The following is a 24,724-nucleotide window of genomic DNA, read 5'->3' as shown; positions in this document are numbered from 1 at the left end:
CATGTAAATCGCGTTGTAAAATTTGTGCAAGTTATTGAAACTCGGGAGAGGCATGTTGTGCATGAGAAAACTGAGAAATAATATGCACTGATCTCAAATTGTATTCGCTAGACTTTCCAGCCTGAATATAGCGAATGCCTAAACACTAGATGGTTCTCAACCTTCGTGAAACCATGTCCCGGTATTTTTTTAAGTTAATGCCCTTAGCCCAAGGATTTTCCTCGTAAAGTATTTAAGATTTTATGCTTGAAATTACCTATGAAATTAAATATTGATAAAAAATTCTAACATAATCATAAAGAGTAATAATAGTTTGACAAATGTAAAAATATGGATGATGAAGTGGTAACGTCGTCTCCTTGTAATTAAGTGATCACGGGTTTGATAACCGGTGGAGACACATAGTGGCGCGGGTCCCACTTTAAACTGTAGGTCGAGTCCTGATAAGTATATTTGTGCATAAAAGATGTGCTATTGTGCAGAACGTTTCTTTGTCCAGATGCTCGGACTAAAAGTTTGGTGCACATCAGCACTCACCCTCAGTGATGTCATTCATAAGAGCAGACTCCCACACACGATGGGCAAAAAAAGTGGAGCTTTAGACCTGTAACTGATGCGTGCCCTCATACGTTGCGACCATTTGTGTGCGGGTCATGATGTGATGAATTCGTTCTTACCGTATTGACCGTCATTTAATGTCGCGTCCTCACTTGGCATCGGTGGCGTAAAAATTGTCCCCTGTCACCCATCCATGTAATCGCGTGAATAGGATTATCGAGTGGTCTCATGATTACTCTCGTTGACTGGTAGTCAGGGGAACCGGAATTCAATCCCCATGGAAACTCGTCGAATGCTTTACAGTGGACTTGAAACAGAACTGAATTCGCGCAGTCTTTGAATGCATTAATTATGAGAGAAGAATTACTGGAAATTTGTCTCTCAAAGTACTACTGTGTACTCTCCCGCCCCCTCTTCATCGAGCAACTTGTGTGATTTTGGAAATTTCAAATTGCATTGGCTTTCACCGCAGCCTATAGCAGTTGAAGGGGTTGTCCTTAAAATGTCCCATTTCATTTTCCGGGGACATTTGATTAAGCGGTTTGAAACGACTACCATCAATCAGCTTTTGCGCCAAAGTCACCACTGTTTGAATTTTGATTTCAAAAAAATATGTTTTGTAGTACACTAGTGTCCAAAATTAAAGCAACAACAGAAATCCTTTCCTCGTGTGATTTTTTTTGATAAATTTGTCAAGTTTAACCTGTTGCTATCGTGATTTTTTTGTTGATAAATCCTGGCACATTAAGGTTAGTTTATTTTCCCATCTTAAACCAGTTGTCTATGACATCATAAATATTGCTATCACCTGATCGTGTTATGTGGTCAAACGAACACACGGGAAAGAATTTCCGTTTGTTGCTTTAATTTTGGACATTAGTATATATAGAGACACTTGTTTGAAGTTATTCCAATCACCTTCTCGGTAGTTTATGGCGTAACAACAGATATTTCCCCACACATACATATACTCTATCCCCGGCCAAATGTCAACCTCACTTCCACGTAGTACACCCTGGACTGCATTTTGCACACTAACGAGGCTCTGGCGTCTGGACTTACGACCAGTTTAATCCTGTGTAGTGGTGTGTGTGTATTGTCCTTATGTGTGCTGAGTGCCCCATTACAACCTCTGCTTTTAACCCAGGTAAGAATATTTTAGTCCTCCGAGATTATAGTTATGTTGTATTAGTTATATTTTAGTTATGGTAAAATAGCGTTAGTGCTGACACACCCAAAATTTCAAATTCATCAATCAATCAATCCCCAGAATCTGTAGAGCAATGTCGCGCATAGCGGCAGAAAAGAATGGGGGGGGGGGGTGGAGTGGCCAGAGCGAAGCATTACATGCTGATGCGAAGGCGGGTAACTGCAGTCGCTTCCCCCCTCCATGCATTCCCGTTCCCTCTCAAGTGTTCTTTGGTGGAGCCGTCTGGCGTCGCTACTTGCGCAGAGAGACTTGTTTTCTTTCGCTTGCTCCAGAGATAACCGCCGGGACTTATTCGGGTCTGCCGTCCTCCGTGGCGGAGTGGTTAGCATAGCACGTTAGGGTCTGCCGTCCTCCGTGGCGGAGTGGTTAGCATAGCACGTTACGAATCCAGCGGACCTGGGTTCGAATCCGGGCGTAGGCACGGTTGCTTTTTGTGGGTGTGTCTTCTTCCCTTTCATCTTACCATCCCCATTTTGGCAAAAAGCCAAAAGTGTTAGCAAAGCGAAGTATTTTTTTTAAAAAAAGTCAATCAATCGAACATCTGGTTCAAAATATTGCAAAATCCTAACTGAAAAAATTTTCTTCCGTAAGAAAACATTAAGAAAAGTAACACTTTTTTTAATGGCCGCGGTGGCTCAATCGGTAATGCGTCTGATTACCATACTAAAGGTCTCGGGTTCGATACCCGGCCGGTTCAAATTCGAGAACTTTTCTAACGTTGGAAGCGGCCCTGGCGCCCACCCAGCGTCTAATGACATGGGTACCTGGGGGAAACCCTGGGGGGTAAAGGCGGTCAGGGGCGTGATGCTGATCACATCACCCCCACTCACGACCGGATCAAGAAAGTGTGCGGCGTTACCTCCACACCCCCTATACACGTTCATGGCGTGGTGCTAAGCACAGGGGAGCACTTTACCTTTTTTTTTTACCCTTCATGTTTTTTTACCAAGCACATTTCATGTTAACTTGTTACAGTTTTCGTTACTCCAAAAAAGTTACTCTTTGCTTCCGAAGACCTTTTCCCGTAAGTGTCCGATGACAGTATAGCGTTCCACAAATATGCCGAATGTCGCGGTTAACCTTTGTAACGTATACCCGACGTAACGTGGGAACTGAGATGCTCTGACGCCAGTATAATACTCTGTGGGGCTTTTGTTGTCCTTATGTGTTCGTCGCTTCATCAATCTCATCTCTAGAGGCATGCATATTTCTTTTTTGACACAAACACGAAATGTAAAATAGCATGGTAATGTTAATTTTTGATGTTTTTGAAAGGTGTGTGCGTGCGTTTTCCTATCATGTTTTGCCACGAAACGATGCGAAATGAACTGCAAAATGCGAAATAAACTCTTAAGCATGAAATTTACAGTTTAATTAACAACGTGACACTTTGTGAAGTCTGAATTATCCTGCGAGCTATGCAAATCACGGAAAATTGATTAATTCTGCGGTACATATTATGAGAAGCAAGAATAGACTCTTTCACAGAAGAATAAACATAATACTCCGACAACTACATTAATGTGCTATTAGAAGGGAGGAAATATTTTGTGTTTAGGGCTGAGCCGATACCACTTTGAACCGATACCGATTCTTACCAATACCAATACTTGAAAATTGTAACATTTCAAAGTTTTTCAAAATACAGTAACACCTCGTTAATCCGGGCCCCGATAAGCCGGACTTTGCTTAATCCGGACAGGCAAAAGGGAAGAAAAAAAAGCAGAATGCAAGGTTTTAAATGTGGCTAGAAGTCAACAAGAGAACTTCCCAAAGAAAAGGCAGTCAGCCACTGATGAAAATCTGTTTCTCGCAGACTTTGTACTGTACTGTATAGTGTATTTAGGCCTATTTAAATACACCATAATAAACGTGTTTTGTTGCTATGAACGGAGTTTTAATGCACTTTCTACTGTTCTTTTAGGTTATTTCAGTTAATCCGGACTTTCGTTAAACCGGTCCCCTCCATTAGTCCGGATTAACGAGGTTTTACTGTATTGATCAATAACAATGTATAAGTGCTATAATTATTTGCATCGTTTTACCAAGTGGGGTGACCTTCCACGTAGTACTCCCAATTGTCAACCTCACTTCCACGTATTACACCCTGTACTGCATTTTGCAGACTAACGAGGCTCTGGCGTATGAACTGTTACTCGCTTGGCCCCCCACACTTTACCTCCGCACTCGAGGTTCGGTGCACTTCGTACTCGGCTCAGATTTGTCTAGGGGTATCTTTCTTTGTACGACAATGCACGTGGGTTGCTACAAGTCAACATAATTATATAATTAACTACAAGAGACAACGAATAACTTTTGCGAAACCTTTATGATCAGGGGTATAAATTACCTTGTCCAGCATGTGTGAAATTAAAAACGGAAATTTTGGATAATTTCTATAGTTTAATTAACGTAAAATTTAAAGTATATACAAGTCGTATCCGAACGTTCATTTCTCTAATTATTTATCGGGCCAAAACTCTAATTTTGATGTTGGAATCTCTATTGTTTGTACCTGGATGCTTTACATTTCATGAATTACATCAGGAGTACGCTTGTCACAAGGTAGACTCGCGTTACTCCAAGAAAACGTCTTAACAGGCGCTAGGCCGCCCGACGTGTACATTTCTCAACCTCCACGGTGACAAGGCACTAGGCTGCCCGGCGCACCGTAATTATTTCAAAATAACATCCAGTACAAACTACCTTTTTACCTGTAAACTGGACACCAAGGCACTAGCTTGCCCGGCAATCCAATCTCTTACAGCATCCGTTTCGGGAGACCTGTCCTCCGGTCCTAGCTAACCGAAGCAAAAACAGCCTCTCCCTTCCAAGTCTCAGTTCCAACAGCCGACCTCCCCTACTCTCATCTGGGAGTTTATATACGTTTGGTTGGCGTCTGTTGCCAACCGCCCTTCTTTCAAAAATTTTTAATCTATAACAGCTAAACTGCCCGCCTTTCTTTTGAACGTTCGAAACACGAAGCAAGAACAGAGAGCTACATGGTATTTATACATGGAATAATACGAACCTAAAAATGCATAATAAATTGATTTACACTAATCACACATATATATGTTTATACACTTGGTTACCCAATTAATTAACATATTAATAAATATTTCAATAAGAAAAAAAACACTGTTGCCCTGACACGGGGGCAGGGTAACAGAACCTACGTCCAGTATAATCTTCGTAGGACTGTGTGTGTTGTCCTCCGCTTTGTCCTTGTGTGTGCTGAGTGCCCCTTTACAGCCTCAGGTTTTAAGTGAAGTCAGAATGTTTCAATATTTTAGTGATATGATATTACAGTTATGTTATTTTAGTGCTGGTAATTGGCTGGACCCCGCATGACGTGACGGGTGCAAAATAGCCTAAGTGCTGACGCACCCAAAATTTTAAATTCAAAGTCAAGTTCATTTTACCAAGTATTTTGCTTTAAAATATTCAAGAATTACATCAGAATATTAAAATGCACTTTTAGGATCTAAAATGTGTGCTTTTAGGTTCGTAAAATAGGCTCTAAAAATCCTAAAATACATTCAAAAAACCCTAAAATAGGTTCTAAAAATCTGAAGTTAGGCTCAAAAAATTCTGAAGTTGCTTCAAAAAACTTTACATAGTTCAAAATTCCTGAAAAATGCTGATTAGCAATTTTGTCTGTGAGGATCATCTTATATGCTAGAAATTAATCTTTCAACAAAAACTTAGTCAGTGGTGCAAACTTCAATGCTGAAATGCTAGATTGCAAGGCGTAAATGCCACAAAGCACCGAAGTGAAGCGAAAGTGAGCAAGACCTCACAGATCAGACCACTTTGGATTGTGCAGGTAACAGTGGCACCAGGAATTTTGCTTTGTTTAGCTTTGAAAAATCACCATGGACTTGGAGGAAGCGAAATTGACAGAGTACGTTTCAAACACGTTCGCTATTGATTTTTTCGTGGCCAAACAAAGTAAATGCCTCTGTGTGACATAAAAATCCTGCAAAACCTTTTAAAATATATAAAAACCTTTTAAAAAGGCTTGATTTAAGTGCATAAACCTAAAATAGGTTCTAACAAGCAAAATAGTTTTTTTTAGGCACCATAAAACTTCAGCAGTTGTTGCGTTTTGTAACGAAACGCTGACATACCTTATTATTTCTTACATACCTGTAAAGGGGAAAAAAATATGTTACAAACCTAAAATCCGAGATCTAGTGATCACAAAATCCATCTTTTCGCGCAAAATTGTTGCATTTAAAAAAAATCGTTTTTTTTGCATAGTTTCCAGAATAATTAAACTCCGCGAAATTGTCGCCCGGCATTTTTTCATACCCCGTGAAGGACTAAAATGCTGGGAAAATATCGGCTGGTATCGGTGGATGAATTCCAACCGATGCCGATGTATCGGCATCGGTATCAGCTCAGCCCTAGTAATAAGTATAGACTTGAAATGAATTTTAGAATTTTATTCACCATTTTAATAGCGAAATGTCATTTCATTTACAGGTTTTGATATTGAAATGTGCCCAGTTTTTGTACCAAAATCTTTATTCACCATGCATGTGTGATTCTGCTCATCGACGCGATTAGTCAGAAGTGGTAGAAATGCGACGTTAACCAATCATTTTAAATATCCGACGTAGGCATTGAGAAAAGAAATACCAGCCAAAGAATTCGTTCTGATTTCAGTTCCAAAGAAACAGTATTGCGCTTTCTTTCGCTGTTTGTAACTCAGTGTTATTGTAGATGTTTTCTTCCTCTGCTTTTGACCATACAAGACATAAAAAATCGCAATGGGTTGGGGCAGTCTGCCTTGTTTTTCTTGCTTCTTTTTGCGTGAGCAGTTGTTCCGCCAGACTCGCCGCTTGTCTAATTGGGCAGCTTCGTAAATGGTGGCTAATGATGCTAGTCGGCTCATTAGGCCACTAAAGTGAATGGACTTGTATGCGCTTTCGTGGAATTGGACTTTTATCTTTTGATACTGATATTTTCCGTCCCTTACGTTTTGTAGTCCAAGATGTGAGTTTAATGTGGCTCTTTATCGTTCTCCCTATTTTCAAAAAAAAATTCGGTGCGAACTGTTGAGCAGCATTTCGTCTTTTGTTTGCTAATCAAGGTTGTAAACTCTGAAAATATATTATTAATAATAAAACTAAACTCCATGACACTGCAGCCCTCCGAGGACCAAGGCCCGCCGTGCGGTTTTCTGGCTTTCAAGTAGGAGTCCGCGTCTTCTCAAATAGCACCCCAATTTTCCTCACGATGCTGAGTTAAGGCTCCTTCATACATTTGACGAAAGTCGAATCTGAGGAAGAAGAAGAAAAAAGGAGGGTCATGTGGGTTGGTTTTTGCGTGGCTTACTCTGTAACGTATCTCGGACGTAACCGAGTACGTCACGAGATTGGCAGTCTTCACAGTTTGCTTGGGTCTCAGCTTCTACTTCCTCGCAGAGCTCCGACACAGTAAATAGTCCCTAACGAAAATACACAAGTTATGTTAAAGAAACAGCGAAATGATTTTAAAAAAGTATAAAATATCACCTACACATGGAAACAGATCTTCATATGAGATCGTTGAAGATAGGCATTTGCTGTTTACTGTTCACGGCTGACGGGAGGGCAGTTAGGGGGGGGGGAGTACCTGAGGAGAAACAAACACAATCGCTTGCAAGGGACGAAGGACGAAAATTTGTTTGTTGTGAAGCAGTTGACCGACCATCTGGCGCGCAGGCGAGCGAAGAAAGCAAACATGAATTATCGTTCTTTTAACACGTAACGAATTTTTCATGGATAGTAAATCCGTAATTTGATGACAAAAGATTCTCAAACATTCATGAAATGGAAGATAGTAAACACAGCCGCGCTTTCATGTCTTGATTCTTGGATATATCATTATGTGGGAGAGGCAGGGAGGGGAAAAGGCACCTTCTCTCTCTCTCTCTCTCTCTCTTCTTAATCTTCCATAAAGAGCAATGAAAGAAAAATCTAAAACTGTTCCTGTTTTGTACCTACAGTTCCTAAATAGAAATTACAATTTTTGTAACTATAATTGGCGTACGCAGAATTTTGTCGCGAGGTATTTCAAGTTTGTTAAGATTTTAGTATTTATAGTAATAATAACAATACATTGTTTTTTGATTGATTGATTGATTTGCTTTATTTTACTTCGCCTTTTGTGCCACTTTTGGCTAATGTGGTGATGATATGATGAATGAACATTCACATACAGTGGCGCAGGAACGGGGTGGGGGGTACAGGGGTACATTGTACCCCCAAATTTTTAAAGGGGGTACTGTACCCTAGTAAATCGAGTTGTAGCCCCTTTTGGTAATTTTACAGCAGACGGAAGGTACTATTTCAATTCACCCAATAAAAAAGTGTATATTGTTTATAATTTATGAGCATTATCTTTCTTACCACAGAAATTCAATCCATTGCAAACTTATTCTACTACATTGTGCTTGCTACTAGTTAGTTCATTGACCTGTGTTTTTGGTAACCTCCTTAAGGAGATGAAAATTGTTTAAAATGTGTGTGGAACGATGGAACCATATTTGCTCTCAGAAAATCATGCTGCAGACGAATGCTAAAGAAGTGGTCTCGTCGATTCGAAGATAAGATACAAATCTTCATCAGAAGAGTATATGACTGACTCCATTTTCTTTTGAATGTTTAAAATGTAATTTTTCGAAACGAAATATTTACACAAACGAGACGAGACACGACAGACCAACTTGGGGGGTACAATGTACTCCTGTACCTCACCCATATTTTTCATAACTTTGTAAGATGGTGTACGGAAAACTATACTTAAACCTATATTTTAAGATTTTTTTTTGGAAATAGAGTCCCGATTAGCCTATTTGAGCATGAAGGGACTCTAGAATAAGTTTTAATAACTTCAGAGTGGAAACCGAAACAAAAATAAGCACAAACAAGAACGAGATGGACCTCACCACACAGGAGATGAGATGAGGCTGTGACAATTCTCGACTCATCGCATAGCGATATCACTCCTAGGTGAAATTAAATTTTTCCTAGACATTTAAACAGGATGCAACTTTATCAGGGGGACTTATTTTTACCTATGTATTAGGGTATACTTATAATTGGATATTAATTGCTTATAATCTAATTGTGATATCGAATGCAACACAAACACAAAGCCATTTTAAGTTAAACCCTAAAGTCAAACTGTACATTACATTAGTCAGGTGAATGAACGACATAAATGAGATTCACTGCAGGTTCTATTGGTATATTTTGGATTGGATGGATTCACAAGGTGTTTGATTAATTTATTTTATTTATTTAACTTCGCATTTCTGTCACTTTTGGCTAATCGCGAAGATGAGGATGAGTGATGATATGATGAAATTGATATACACTCACAAATAACATCCATGCCCAGGCCGGGATTCAAACCTGGGTCCTCTGACGTCATAGCGCGCTATTCTAACCCCCATCGTCACGGAGGCCGGCGAGGTGGGAATGTGTTTTGGATTTTCTCTGTAGATGCGAAAATTTTTAACTGTGACGCGCACATGCTTTTGCTTACATTAAAGTTTACCTTTTCACATAAACGAGAAATTGACATGTCACCCAAAAAAACACGCATGCACCTGCATTTAATACCATTACATACGAAAATAAACCTTGGCCTGCTCTTCATATTGTCCACCAAGGATTGAAAAGAAGAAAAAAAGTCTTGAGCAAATAACTTTCCTAGTTTCCTCTGAGATCTGAAGGATTTCAGTTTTGTATATGTAATGATAAAGTGCTTGTAGAGTGTCATTAGGTACAGCTAATTGTAATTATATAAGAAATAAATGCTTTGTCAAATGTTTCACAAATATTTCAAACTTAGACTTCTTACGAGTTGATCGGGAACCATCTCAACTCGAGTTTTATTTTCTTTTTTAATACAACGCCCTGTAGGTGTCTGAGAAAATACCAAATACGTGGCTTCTCAAAGGCATTGGATGTGGTACACATCTGCCATAAATTGTTTAAGATATTTTTATGCGTAGCTATGGCACTTTAAAATTAGAATGAAAAGTACTGAAGTGGAACTCCATAAGTATTATATATTTAATAATGTAATTTCTATATCCATTGGGTGGGAGATGATTATTTCTGGTTGGGGTGGCCCAAAATCCTCCTCATCCCCTTTAATCTCAACCTGCATTAAAATGAATAGATGTATCTTTGTTCGCAATTTTCACAGTTAAAACTCCGGATTTTCCGTTTCGTTAAATTAAAACAAACCCCGAACGAGGTCCAGAGCTTTATATGTTTCAGAATTTTTATCTGGTTTTAAAATCTGTTGTTTTTTTTAAATTCTAAGAAAACAAAGAAAAAAATATTTATGCAAAATATGCATTAAATAACACGAATGTGTGTGTTGTTCTAAAATATAATATTTCACATTATACTTAGATATCAAGGACGTATTTAACGGGGGGTTCCTGATCCCCCTCCCCGAAAGACTTAACAAGTAGTAAAAGTAAATAATCTAAATGTTGTTTAGCTTTTGTTCGATGATTATTTCCGCTGAATTTATTGGAAGCAAGGAATTTGACGCATACAGCTTTGAAGGGTTCCAAACATTGGACACTACTAATATCATCCATAAAATATTAATCAGGAACTTTACTTTTCATTAATTGGATCCAACTCCTTTTTGGTTATTTAATAAATATTCAATTATTTTTCTATTTGACATTAAATTCCTTGCCAGGGCAGTTGTTTTTATGCAAATCTTGTCGATCTTAACTATACGTAAGCTAGATAATGAATACGTGCTGTTATATCTATATTATTTTACTATATTTTACCTATTCATGTAATAATAATAATTCATTATTAATTAATTTACATATTTAATTAATATTTTAATTTAATTAAATATAATAATTATTATTATTATTGTGACACTTGGTTTGAAGTAGTATGTGTGTGTGCGTGTGTGTGTATATATATATATGGGGGAGGGTGAATTTTGTACCCCCCAAATGCAAAACGTTCCTGCGCCACTGCTCACATACAACGATACCCAGGCTAGGATTCGAACCCGGGACCCCTGGCGTCGTAGCGCGATGTGTTAACCACTCCGCCACGGGAGCCGGCAATACATTCTTTTTATTATAACATTTATTAACAATAGTAATCTAATAATATGAACTGTTTATATTTTCGTGTGACACTAGTTAGTTTAAAACAGAGCACGAATTAAACATTTCTTCAGTTTGCCCAGTCAGTGATCACAACAGGTTCATTGAATGGACAGTGTTCCATAAGATATACACATATCATTCTGATCATGTACAATTAACTACACGTATGCTAAAATTGTAGTTTTACAACTTTGATTTTACAACGAACAACGCTCACACTGGAAGAGCAAAGTTGTGCGCTACTGAATTAGTAGTCTTTCTGTATTATTTTCTGCAGATAAAGTTTATTTCGTGGTGAAGAGTAATGAATGGGATGATGAGAACAGACATTGCCATCTACATCGCAGGGAACGGAGTAGACTGGTTTTTCTCGAGGTACATTTATTTTTCTTGCTTAAGTAACAGTTTCTTATGTATATATACCGGGTGGGCCAGACTCAATTAGGCAGCTTTTGATTAGATGTTATTTTTATTTTTCTTCATTTTATTTTTATTGACAAATGTTAACAATTCCAACGGCTACAAAATTGTTACAAAAATGGAATCACACACACATAAGTCATTGATTTTTAAGATAGTGGTCGACCTGGGCACCATCTAAGTCAACACAGGCTTGTAGACGCAAAGCAACATTTTCACACGCCTTCCTACACTTGTTAACCTGAACATTCTTGAACTCCTGAACAATTACCTCACGCATATGTTGCTCACTGTCAATGGGATTAGCGTACACCTTGTGTTTGAGGTAACCCCAATGGAAAAAGTCTGGTGGGTTGATGTCGGGTGATCGGGCTGGCCAGTCCACAGGCCCTCGACGGCCAATCCAGCGATCAACCTCGTTCACAGCATACCGTATTATGCAGCCATCTATTGACAAAAAATGTACTTTCCAATTTTTTCCGTATGCTGTTGGATTTATTGGTTACTAATGTTCGAAAACTGCCTAATTGAATCTGGCCCACCCTGTATACTATTCCAATCTTTGCTTATTTGAAGTACAAATAACAAGAAAAGAAAAAAAATCTGACAAACAGATAAAAAATTACTGGGCTACAAAAAATAAAGAAATCATACACGGACAGAAACAATGAGCTTCTTAAATATTCATGAACAGCAGTGCACGTAGATACACTATGTAATACAATAAGAACAAATACATGACAACGAAATTCTCACAATAATTGGAAAGCGCCCTGTGTTTCTGTACATTACGTTACATAAGCTAATAATACTTTGCGAACAATTTATATGACAAAATCAGTCTCAAAGGTAAACATATTCTCTGTTGCTATACAAAACGCCTCCTGTGCACTGCAATACATAAATAAGATCAAATTCATGAAGAAATTAGCCTCTAAATAATTACTATAGTAAAATCTGTTGCTGTACGTTATGTGTAGGCCTCCCAGAAATAACTACTTCCAACTATGCCACAAACAGTGCATACGTTACCTACAAAGGTTACCTCGTTTAGAAAGATTCTCCTTCTTGATCAGTTTGCCGGTGTTTTTTTTTATTCCCTTCTATTTTGGGCTTGGATTATTCTCGTGGGATTTCGGATCTGCATTGAACATGTGTGCCGTGGATAGACAAGTTTTGGTAGTAGACACTCAACATAGAATTGTTGTAGCTGCGTTTCCATATTCTTCTTCCAGAACTGATCATCTATCTGGATGTATTCTATTTTAACACCTTTCTGTGTCCACAGACCAAAGATACAGTACCTTCTTCCGTGTAATAATTACTATTACCCTACACGTGGTAATAGTAATTATCTGTGGTGTTCATGATATTGGCGTTAAGCTCTTCGTCAAATTTTCAGAAAGTTACTTTCTTCGTCTTGATGGCATGTGCAGGTGTTACATGTTTGACAGAAAAGGGACACTTAATTTCGATAATTGCATAACGAAATAAATGTTAGATACAGTGAAGTTTCAGATAGATATTGTATACATATTGTTATAAGTTGTAGTATGCATAAACCTTCTTTGTAATATCATTCAAAGCCGTGCTATCCCAATATAATCCTTGCTTTCCAATAAGTCCAGTCTCTTCAGATAAAGCTAACAACCATCATATACAACAAATGCTAAACGAGTATTGTTATTATTTTATTACTTGGTAATCTTTTCGTTTGGGGGAGGGGGTCCAGACGCCCTAAATAAATCCTTTATGTCTTTCAAAGCCTTATGATCTCAATCCTAATCATTGCCTTCCAAAATATTCAGAGTAAAAATAGTAGTACTTGATAAGTATTTCGGGTGCTATACTTCAAAGCCGTATTATATTTATAGCTATAATCCTTCCCTCCAATACGCGTTCAGAGGAAATTATCCATCGAATATGCAAAAATTGCTAAAGGAGTATATTTACATTATTTAATTTTAGTACTTCATAATCCTTTCGGGGGGTCCGGACCCCCAGCAAACTTGTTCTACGTATTATAGCGTAATATTTGCCAAGGACACCGGTTTAATTGAATTACTCAAAATAACGTTACTGGTTTACGTACGTACAATGTAAACGTCTAATGGAAACCGATAAATACTTCCCCATTTGATGATGTAGTAAACGGATAGGTATTATTTATATTTCATTCTGAACCCTTCCACAATACGTGAACGTCTGTGTAGTTATTTTGCCGGCGATTTTGTAGAGCTTGAAACTTCATTGTTCTCGGAGCCCACATCTTACTTCAAACACACTTGCTGCCGTCACCCATATTTTGCAATTGAACACGTCCAGTTGACGCACGCACACTTCCCCCTGTCTCTCGCGATCGTGTTTTGTCTTCGAGCTATTTTGTTGTATCCCTCCGCGTTCTACTGTGGGTGGAGTTTAGAACGCTTCTAACTATCTGCACGAGATGTCGCCACAGTGCAGGGACACTTTTACGTATTGCAAGGGTTTCGTTTTCCTCAAACAGTCTCAAAATAGGAAAACTGACTTCTACAGTGATGATGTTAATGTCAAGTACAATGAACATTGCATGGCCCCAACAAAACAGTTTTCCATAAGCTTGTGTGGTTACCGAGATAATTGCATGTGAAAATTACGGTTTTCCCCATTTTTATGCCCAATTTACTTATTAAGCAGGGTCTTTTTTTAAATTTCGGCTTTGTAGGAAATACGCAGCCATATTTTCTGAAGGATAGAAAACAAACCCCGAGGTCCTATCTTTGCTCGTAACTGAAAAATCTGGTTAAAACGGAACGTCTGCACTGCGCGTTTTCGTCAATGTATGAAGGAGCCTTAAGAAGAAAATTTCGGACGCTTCCACCGGGAATCGAACCGAGAGCGCTAACCATTTGGTTACACGGAAGCTCATTTAATCTTAGACTCCGTAAGTTTCGGGTTAGAATCCCGGCCTGGTCATGGGTATTCTTTGTGAGTGACCCTTTAACAATTTCATCATATCGTCAGTCATCCTCATCGTCGCGATTAGCCAAAAGTGGCAAGAATGCAACGTAAAATAACCCCATTCAATCAATAAGACACTTCCATGGTAAAAGCCTCCCCTGTGGCATAGTGGTAACGATGTTGCCATGTAAACAAGGTCCCGGCTTCGATTCCCATTAGTGGTACACTCCTGTTCACATAAAGTGGCACTCTTTATAGGGTCGAACAGTTGAAGCGTGTGCCACTTTATCTGAACAGGAGTGTACATCGCACAATGTTTCGGACCCCACTTTAAACTGTATTGCAAGTCCCCATTATCCTTTCTGAGCATAAAATTGACTTAAAACACACTTCATAAAGTTTGATAAGGTGTATATCAACATGGGTTACATTTTGGGTGTCCCCGTACAGTATCGACATTTCACAGTACGTAGTGGACAACGCGAACCAAAAAAAATGCTCCTTAAGGGCTCTAGAAACAGGAATTTATATCCTGTACATATGCAACCTGATAGCTCAAATTCATGGTTGCCACAGATGTTATTTTCTCAGACAATGATAAATGCCACCTCTAAACAGTCTATACTTCTCCACAAGAATTATGAACTCTATCTTTATTTAGCCTTCCTGATGGTGGTATGTTACTACTGTCTCTTTGTAATCATCAAGGGGGCCTCCCCGATGCCGCAGTTGTAGGGTCATCGCCTTGTAATCAAGGGGCTCCAGGTTAGATACCCGGTGGAGGTAGACCGTGTTACGGATACCACTTTAAACTGTAGGTCCAATCCCGATTAGCCTTACTGTGCATAATGTGGACTTAAAACACCAAGTCAATCAATCAATCAATCTTTGTAATCATGGGGTCCCTGGTGGGGTCACATTTACACTGTGGTTTGGATCCCACTTTAAACTGTGGCCAGTCCCAATTAGCTGAGTATAATGTGAACTAGAAACTATATTTACTGCAAAAGAAACAAATTATGTGTGTGGTATCATGTTACATACATGATTTGAGAGAAAGGGGTAAACCCAATAAATTGATCCTGTCGGTACCTCAGCTGGCAGGGTACTGCCTGTATTTTGCAAGGTAGAAGAATAAATACCAGTGGGAACCCTGAACTTGTGGTACGTGGTTGCATACATACAAGATAAAAATAACTTCTTTAAAAAAAAATAAAGAAAAGAACTTGTAGGGTCCAGTGTCAGAACGAGGCTTCTCATTGGACAAAACATTGTTTTAAAAAGTTGTTCACCTTCTCTACATGTTAAGAAAATTTTCTGCAAGTTGAATATGATACATGTGTGTGTGTTCAATTGGTATTTCAAAATTGAATTTTCAATAGTCGCATTTGATGAAAATATGCATTTGTCATGTACCTGCGTGATGTTGCTAGAATTCTAGGCTTGATGTGCACCATTGAAAAAATTAAAAATTGAGTTGACCAAAGTCTTGACTTGTCTCTGGATACAAAGCTTTCCAGTGTTGCCAGTTGACATAAGGATGAATGAACCCCAGGCAGGTCGCTTTGTACTACAATGTGTTTTACCTTCCAAATGGGCAAATACTCATGTCTCAATTCTATCTGAAGCACATTCAATTAATTTAGAAGGCTATTTTTTGTGAACTGTTTTGGCACCATGTTTTAGAATTTTCTTAAAATTGCAATACAACCTACAAGCTACAAATTTTCCATAATGCTTTTGTTTTTGTTACAGAAAAATATGTTGCAAAAAGCATCATCAGCTGCATTTACATTTCTGGTGGGAAATCCAGATCATAAAGTGATGCTTTCAAATCTCAAGTTTTATGCAACTTTACCAGAAGTTGGAATGGATGAAATAGTAAACTATGAAGCACCAGTGAGTATGAATTTTATTCAATACACTTTCTCTGCATGCAAGTAGTTTTATGTACAGTTATTACAAAGTAATTGTAGGTAGGTAAGTAACTGCCTAATGGATATTTCACACCAAAGTGATGGTTCATTTTGTCTGTTAATCAAGTGACATGTCACGTGAAAATGAACCCTTTCAAATAAATGCACAATCTTTTGCATTAGAGTAACATGGCATGCTACATGAGTCACTTGTCACTTGGATTCTAGTTCAACACAGTGCTTCCTCTATAGTGTGGATCATCATGTCACATTGAGATGTTGGGTATGGATGCACAGTAATTTTTTTTCCAGTCATAATGGGAAAATACTAGGGGTGAGCTGATACGAATGCCGATGTATCGGTATCGTCATCAGAAAGTGTCTTTCAGATCTTATTTACTGATAGAGACCAATCCCTGAAGATGAGAGTGACGTTAGCTCTCGAAAGCTTGGAAGCCTATCCGGAAATCACCTGGCAGATTGCCCAAGAAAACCTCTTCAAGATACCAATACGTTCCGGCATTATCATTGTTCACAGGGTCAGTAAAAATGCCGCTGAATTTGTACCAATATTATGTGAAAAAAACTTAATTTTGTTATTACATATCAGGTATTTCTTTCTATATTCTGATGATGTTTTTTTTTTTTTAATATATCAATGCAAACATCTGGAAATTGATTAATATAATTGCAGTTGAATACTTACTCACTAACATTAATTGGTATTTTGAACAGCTTTAAATCATTGCAATTTTCAAGCATCGGTATCAGTATCTGTGGGAATCAGTAAGAGTATTGGTATCGGTTCCAAGTGGTATCGGCTCAGCCCTAGAAAATTACCTATTTCAAAGTATACAATTTGTGGTACAATGTTGTGTGTCAATGTGACTTGGTTCAGTAACATATTTATGTGGAATTGTGTGAATTGTGGAACCCATACTCCAGTTAGAAAACTGCACTGTGATAACAAATAAGGGTTATGGATATATATATATATATACAACCTCTTGACCATTTTCATCATATTGTTAATCATTACCATCACTGTAATTGGTCAAGGGCAGTACAAAACCAAAAAGTGCAAAGAGAAACAAAAACCACAAAAAAAAACCTTCCATCATAGATAGATAGATGTATTTTAGATAGATATAGATGTATTTTTGAATTCATGCATCATTCATAGCATACATAGAGCCACATTTGTATCTTGATTAAAATATCAAGATTTCAAATGTGTACAAAAACTGGGCACATTTTAGGATCAAAAGTAGTATATAAAATGGCATTTCGGTGTTATAATGGTGAATATAGCCCTAAATTTGATTTAACCCTTAACCGGGCAACCAGTGTCTACCAGACACTGTTGCTTATATTTTTTGTCACATACTCCAAACGATACTTCCTGCGAACATTATATTTTTTACTTTGTTTGTTTCTCTCTTTTTTTCTCATTTCACAATATTTGACTTGGTTTGATAAAGAAGGTCAGGCGAAAAATAATATTTTCCATTTCACATACGTAAACGCGCAAGCAGTGTCTGTCGGACACAGTGTACAATTAATATGTAAAGAAGTCTTCCTTTTTATTTGTCGTTTTCTTTTTTGTTTATGAAATTTGCTTCATTGTTGTGTGGAATTGGATTCCATTGTTGTTGTTCGTTGTTCTCTTGCAATGTACTAACAATGTACAATGCAGCATTTGTCGTGTGGAAGAAGCTACATCCAACATGGAATGCAAATAAGCATAATATGCGCCACCTGTTCCTGCAAGATATAGCTGAGAACCTTGTTCTTCCTCACATTCAGAGGAGATCAAAGAAAGGACTTCATAAAAGCACACTTACGTCCATGCAACAGTTTTCGAAGCAGACACCTAATTCCAATGCTTCTAATGGTACTCGTTCATCTAAAAAAAGGAGATGTCATTTGTGCCCTTACGGGAAAAGCCGTACAGAAACAGTGTTGCAACAAATGCAACCTGTCTGTGTGCAATGAACACAGTGAAGTAATCTAAAAAGTGTACAAGAGCATAACTTACTACATGTAAAGACAACAAGTGTTTTTTAATGTTCATGCATCAAGTATGCAATGTATCAATATATGCACGTAATGTATCTATCAAGCAGATAATTATTGCAGCAATATTTTAATTCGAAGTTTGTAAACATATAAACAAAAGTTGTAACATTACTTGAATATGTATTAAGAAATGTTTAATAAAAAATAAAGTATTTAATAAGACATCACATAAAAACATTATTAACGCTAAAATAGAAAAAAATGAAAAATGTATGAGCAAATGAAATAATTTCCTCACACTACCTTCTGGCCTAACATGTTTCATTTACTATACTGCAAAAATTGCAATTACGATGAAGATGATGATGAATACAAGAATTATGGACATAACAATGATGATTAGGTTAAATATCATGTTACTTGCTTGTTTCCACAGTGATGAAACATAAAAATCTCGCATTAGAAGGGCAAGATCCATTTAAAACAATGCAGTGTCCAACAGACAGACACTGCTTGTCCGGACACCTTACAAAAATAGCTTGCCCGGATAAGGGTTAAAAACTATTCTTATTACACAAAATAAACTTCTCCCTTCTAATGTAACATTTATGTAGTTGCCAGTTGTATTAAGTTTATTCCTGTGTAAAGCAGTCCATTTTAGCTTCTATAATATTTACAGCAGAATTACTCAATTTTCTGTGATTTGCATAACTCGCAGGATAATTCAGACTTCAGAAAATGTCATGTCAGTAAATAAACTCTAAATTTCACATTTTGCATCATTGGTGACAAAACATGGTAGGAAAATGCACCTCACACCTTTCAAAAATGTGAAAAAATGTGAACATTACAGTGTGTCATTTTACATTTCGTGTTTCTGTCAAAAATATGCATGTCTCTAAGCATACATAATAATTGTATCCTTTTTGCAGAATTATGTTTCTCTCTATGTTCATGGTTCTGATGCATATAGCCGAGAAGACTACAAATCAGTTATTAACTACATTGAAGAATCTCTTGAAGATTACTTGAAGACTGAAGAGGAATGTCGAGCCTTTTGTGAAAAGCCTTTTGATCAAGGCTGGTTCCCAGATTTTACTTCATCAGTTGCAAGTAAGTTACATTACATTCATGTTGGTAAACATTCTCATTATTCCCCAATATTCAACTGTTAGTTAGTATCAGAATATTTGATTTGATTTAATTTTTGTTATTTACCATCACCTTTCTGCCACTTTTGGCTAATTGCGACAATGAGGATGAGTGATAATATGAGGGAATTGTTGAAGGGACTCTCTCGAAGAACACCCATGCTGGGATTGAAACCCAAGACCCCTGGCATTGTAGCACTATGCTAACCACACCACCATGGAGGTCAGCTTTATTATCAGAATAAAAGGACTGAGGACACTTGTTTATGGTGGTGCATGTTATATGCCAAATATAATATCTGTGACAGAATATGCAAGTTGTGACTGCTAATTTCAAGTATTTTCTGGTGCTGAAATTGATATGTAGTTAATTCTTTTTAATATGCACCTTGATGTAGGAGTTACATTACATTGTAATAAGTTCAAATAAGCTTTCTGTTGAAGTGCCTGTAATAATAGATCGGATATAATCATGTAATCATATTTATATCTTCATACCATGTTTGTAGGTTAACTGTATGCATTTACATATTTCCATAGTTGCCATTAGCCTGTGTACTTCAAGATCTGCTCAGCTAAAAAGTCAAATGACCCATGACATCATGGCAATATTACCTAATATGTAATTTTATGATCATCATCTTTTTTTTTTTTTAATATGCATGTTAACACATTGTGCTTGATTACCTAGATAATACAATTTGAGCATACCAAGCCTCAGCTCCACTTTTGCAATGTGATAACATCATGGAAAATCAGTTGTTTGAACTACATAGTAGGGATATATAACCCCAGTATATGCATGATGTGTGTATATATATGTGTACACACACACACACTCCCACACATACATAGCTGAAATATTTATGTAAGAAACCTTTGTTACGATCATTCAAGATCCACTTGACCTCATTGCCAGTGCGCTGACCTCCATTGAGGAGTGATGAACACAGCGTACTATAATAGCAGGGGCCCCAGGTTCAAATCCTGGCCTGAGCATGGGCGTTCTTTTTGAGTGTCCCTTCATCGTATCATCACTCATCCTCAACATTGCGATAAAGCAAAAGTATCAGAAAAGCAATGCTAAGTAACAAAAATCAAACCAAGTCAAATCATTGCCAGTGGGAGGACTGACACTCAAAAAAATTGTATTAAAAAACATGTTTGTTTCCTCTTTTGTTTGTTGGAGTCTGTACATGTCTAGCACATAGAGAAAGACAATCACTGAAAAAAAAAATCATTTTGTGCATATCGTCTGAATATTGAACAATTTGAAGTAACACATTTCCGACAGGCAATGGGCATAGCCTGCTCTTCATTTTACATTCATATTGTGAATGAATGATGGACCATATTCACACGTCTCTCTTGTGCATATATATTGTTTTCACCGCTGCTGAGTCTTACCTGTACTCATGTCAAAGCTCATTGCACTTTTATTTATGGTCTTGAGAATGGCATTGATCAATTTAGATGCAGAACCATATTGTAGAAATGATTCACGAGGATTCCACTTCAGATTTCAAAGTTAATGACCATTTCAGTTCTGAAGAGGAAATGGTGTATTTAGAATTTTAGGTATTTTTAATTGATTATTTCTATATTACATATTGAATGTGTTTTTTATATATTTTTTCTTTCAAAAAATTGTTACAGAAGAATGTTCATAAATGTGAGAAAATATATTAAAAGTGTAACATATATATCTGTGGAAAGAGGATGTTTTGTGGGTTGTAGAAAGATTTGGTAAATGTAGTAACTACTTGGAAACATTTTTTGTATGACTTTTTATAAACAGCAAAGAACCCAGTCTACATGGAAAAACATGATGTTTTCAGGTCAGTCAACTAAGTGTTAAGGCTTGACTGGACCTTTAGCTGACTGCAGGCCAGCTGTTTTCAATTTTTTTTTTCCTTTCAAAAAAACACTATGATATTCCATAATCTGAAAAAACTACATATGCTTAAAATTCCTTGTCGAGCATTCATAGCAGTTTTTTGAAAGGAGAGGAAGATTCAAAAACAGCTGCCCTGGTATCAACCAAAGGTCCAGCTTAAATATTACAAATATTCCATTCTTCTGTCATATTGAACTCACATTTTCTACCAATTTCAGATCATTATACTTACTGCATGAAGTGCAAGAGAAGATGTCCAGATAAATTAAGTTCTCTCAACGGTGAGAAACATGAGGATTTGGTTCCCAGTCATTACCATTTTTTGCAGTATGCATATTTTAAAAGTAAGTACTGATCATGATATTATAGTGATCCATATATTATGTATTGCCATATTTATCTCTGTGTTGGGGCCTATCCGCTGGCTACTGTTTGTCAAAGTAAAATCAAACACCTTGTTCAGTCTCTGAAAATTGGGTCAGCGATGTTTTAATTATGAGACATCGTCCTCAACTATTAGGCAGATGAGAAAGCCTGTCGATAGGGGCCTTAATTTTCAGAAATGCGATAACACCGAAAAATGTTCATTGTTGCAAAAAAAAATTGTTTTATATGTGCAGTGACTGGTGATAAACAACGACTGGGCTACTGTGGCTGGGAGCCTATGAAATTATTGTTGAGAATTTGTGCGTCAAATGTGGTGAATGAGTACATTTCCCAGTTACATGCATGTCCATGTGACACGTGGCACCACACTGTTTGCCAGGGAAATAAGATCTGTGTAACATCCTCAACACACTCACTCACTCTCTAGCCTTCTTAAACCCGAAGGTTCATGGCTGCAGCAACACAGGCCTTCCATCTGTCCCTATCTTGAGCAAGATCTATATTGTCCCTATCTTGAGCAACCACATAGATTTATTTTTATTAAAATATTTCACAATTACAAGTAAAGTAATCACATATGTTTGTCACCAATGATGTTGAAAATGTTTTCCTTGTACAGCCACACATTTTTTACATCTTTTGAGAAAGATCACTTAAAAATTGCCTCCTCACATTTTTGCAATAGTTTATTTTCACAAAAAAATCATGCATAAAAATTATTTCTTGTAAAGTGTACATGTTGTGACATTATAACAACACAAATAACACCAGTTTATCACTTACCACCTTAGTAAGCTACACAGAAATGAATATGAACTTTAGTAAGCTACACAGAAATGAATATAAATCTTTCTTCAACACGACATATCCACCCATGTGAAAGCAAATACTGACATTCATGGCAGACAGATAACATGAATCTGTTCTCGATAATATTTAGTGATCAGAGTTAGCTCCATTGCAGTCTTTCGCAGTGTGCTTGCCAAAGAGGAACTTGACAAAACTTCAGTTTGTAGAGCTACCAAATGTGCTTCAGTTGAGGGGATACACGCATCCGATTTCCCCGGCAAGCAGCATTGTACCAGTCACTACTTGGGCACACCTTCAAGTGGCACAGTAACTAAATGAAGGCACTGTAGTTGGTTATTTACATTCTTGATTTAGCTTCAGTTATTTGAGATAACCCTTATATAGTGTGAATGTCACTGTACAGTCATGAACAGTTCTTGGTTGTGACTGCATTGTTTATATAAAATTTCAGTCAACATTCTGAAAGCCTTAACCATATTAGTTAGTATTACATTTTTCAAGTAAGGTGTAGAACTCCAGAATTACCTCAGACATGTGGCAAATGTTTTGCCAATGAATTATCATTTCAATGAGAAAATCCTCGGGGTCATAATTTCTGTATTGTTACTTCCTAAGTCAATGGATTATGTTAATAAAATGAGCAAGTACTCTGTTGTCATAAGAGTGATGTTCTCTCTCTTATGGCAACTTCTCATAGATATCATCACCATTTTTATAACATACACCCATGCACTGAAAAGCATGCATGTGTGTATAAACATGTGCTCAGTTTCTGAAAATGTGGTGTACTGGCCACGTCGTTGTCTTGTAATCAAGGGAGCCTGGATTCCAGAGGAAAAATGTAAAGAAATTAATTTTTTTTTCTCAATAAAATAACAACATTGTTAAATAAGTTAACCGACAGCGTTGCAGTTGAGTGTATATTGCAGAGGACATTTTTTCTGCAACCGACAAAAGTGAAGAGACAGGCCGTTCCGCTACCCTCAAGAGGCAACAAGAGGAAAGGGTGCTCGCCAATGCAAGGGAACAGCAGGGAAAGACTTGGAGGCAAGTGTGCTAGGGGGATTATTCATATTCCTGTTTAGGGGTTCTGTTGCCTCTGCAGCCTACCGGATCAGCAAGTGTTGTCACATTGGATTTCCAGAAAAGAGCTAAATCTCGCCTAAAACGGGGATACTATTTATCTGAAGCAACAAGAACTAGACTGCAAAGCCAAAGCTGGATTTAACTACAACTGAGACCGTTTAGAAATAGACGAAAAGATAAGTACTTGATGCGATTCGTGATTTGGACAGACCTTGCTCCAAAAAAGTAAGTTGGCAACATTAGTGCGTACATCTGGACTTCCCTTCCACCTCTGGAGGAGGGGAATTCTGTCTTCTGCTTAACGCAGAAACGTCAAACTGACCCGAATGTGTGGTTCTTCTTCCCCTTACCACCTCTTTGCAAAGAAACAGAGATGGTTGACAAGGCTCGACTACTATTCACTGGATTTTCGCGGTAACTCTCTCATGAAAGGTAGTTCTTTCTAGGAGTGATTGTAGCTAAATAAATAATTGAGCGGATTGAAAAAAAACAATCCAGATCAAAAGCATGTTGGGGGGGGGGGGGGCGGTAGGGTGGAGATGATAACGTCTGATGGCCGGTAACACTTTTGAAGAAGTCACTTCACGCCACGCCTTCTGGGTTCTATACCTGGTGGAGGTGCATAGTGCTTCGGATCCCACTTTCAATTGTAGGTTCAGTCTGTACATAAAGTTGACTTAAACAAAAACTCCGAGACTGTGATATTTTCCATTCTTATCGAAATGTGAGCATAAGCTTGCTGCTGAAGCAGTTCTCAGCCTTTTTACTCGCATGAAACATTCTCCAAAATAACATTAGGTGAGGTTTTATTCATATGACCGAATGTTGTATTAAATGCATGTTTTTACCTCAGCCTCTTGATGGCAAACAGTGTTGCTCCAGGCTGTCTGGGTAACTAATGTTTATTTTAATTATTTATGTGTATTTTTTTCAGTGGGCAAATTGGAAAAGGCTTGTGAAGCAGTTGCAAGTTACCTGCTTTTTTCCCCAACAGATGAAGTTATGTTAAGTAATAAAGAATACTACATGAAGCTGCCAGAAGTCAAAGAAAGTTTTTTCAAGCCTACAAAGGTATGTATACTGATGTACGAGGGTTGGAACTTAAATAGTGGCAACTATTTATTCACAACCGATACACAAGAGTTACATGTTTGTACCTGTTACTGTCCT

The 24,724-nt window shown here is 37.6% G+C and overlaps 1 protein-coding gene across 1 annotated transcript in view; it reads left to right on the top strand.

Annotated features, from left to right (window-relative positions):
* Nucleotides 1-24,724, top strand: part of LOC145984284 (prolyl 3-hydroxylase 1-like) — a 91,675-nt gene that overhangs the window by 24,100 nt on the left and 42,851 nt on the right. The window contains exons 2-5 of the mRNA XM_083117923.1: nucleotides 16,044-16,187; nucleotides 19,156-19,336; nucleotides 21,490-21,615; nucleotides 24,489-24,625. Of these exons, the coding sequence (XP_082974049.1) occupies nucleotides 16,044-16,187; nucleotides 19,156-19,336; nucleotides 21,490-21,615; nucleotides 24,489-24,625 (588 nt within the window). The remainder of the gene's footprint in view (nucleotides 1-16,043; nucleotides 16,188-19,155; nucleotides 19,337-21,489; nucleotides 21,616-24,488; nucleotides 24,626-24,724) is intronic.

The sequence above is a fragment of the Lepisma saccharinum genome, chromosome 2 (assembly GCF_977018435.1).
Source record: "Lepisma saccharinum chromosome 2, izLepSacc3.1, whole genome shotgun sequence".
Taxonomy (NCBI): Eukaryota; Metazoa; Arthropoda; class Insecta; order Zygentoma; family Lepismatidae; genus Lepisma; species Lepisma saccharinum.
This window is presented reverse-complemented; position numbering and strand designations above follow the sequence as displayed.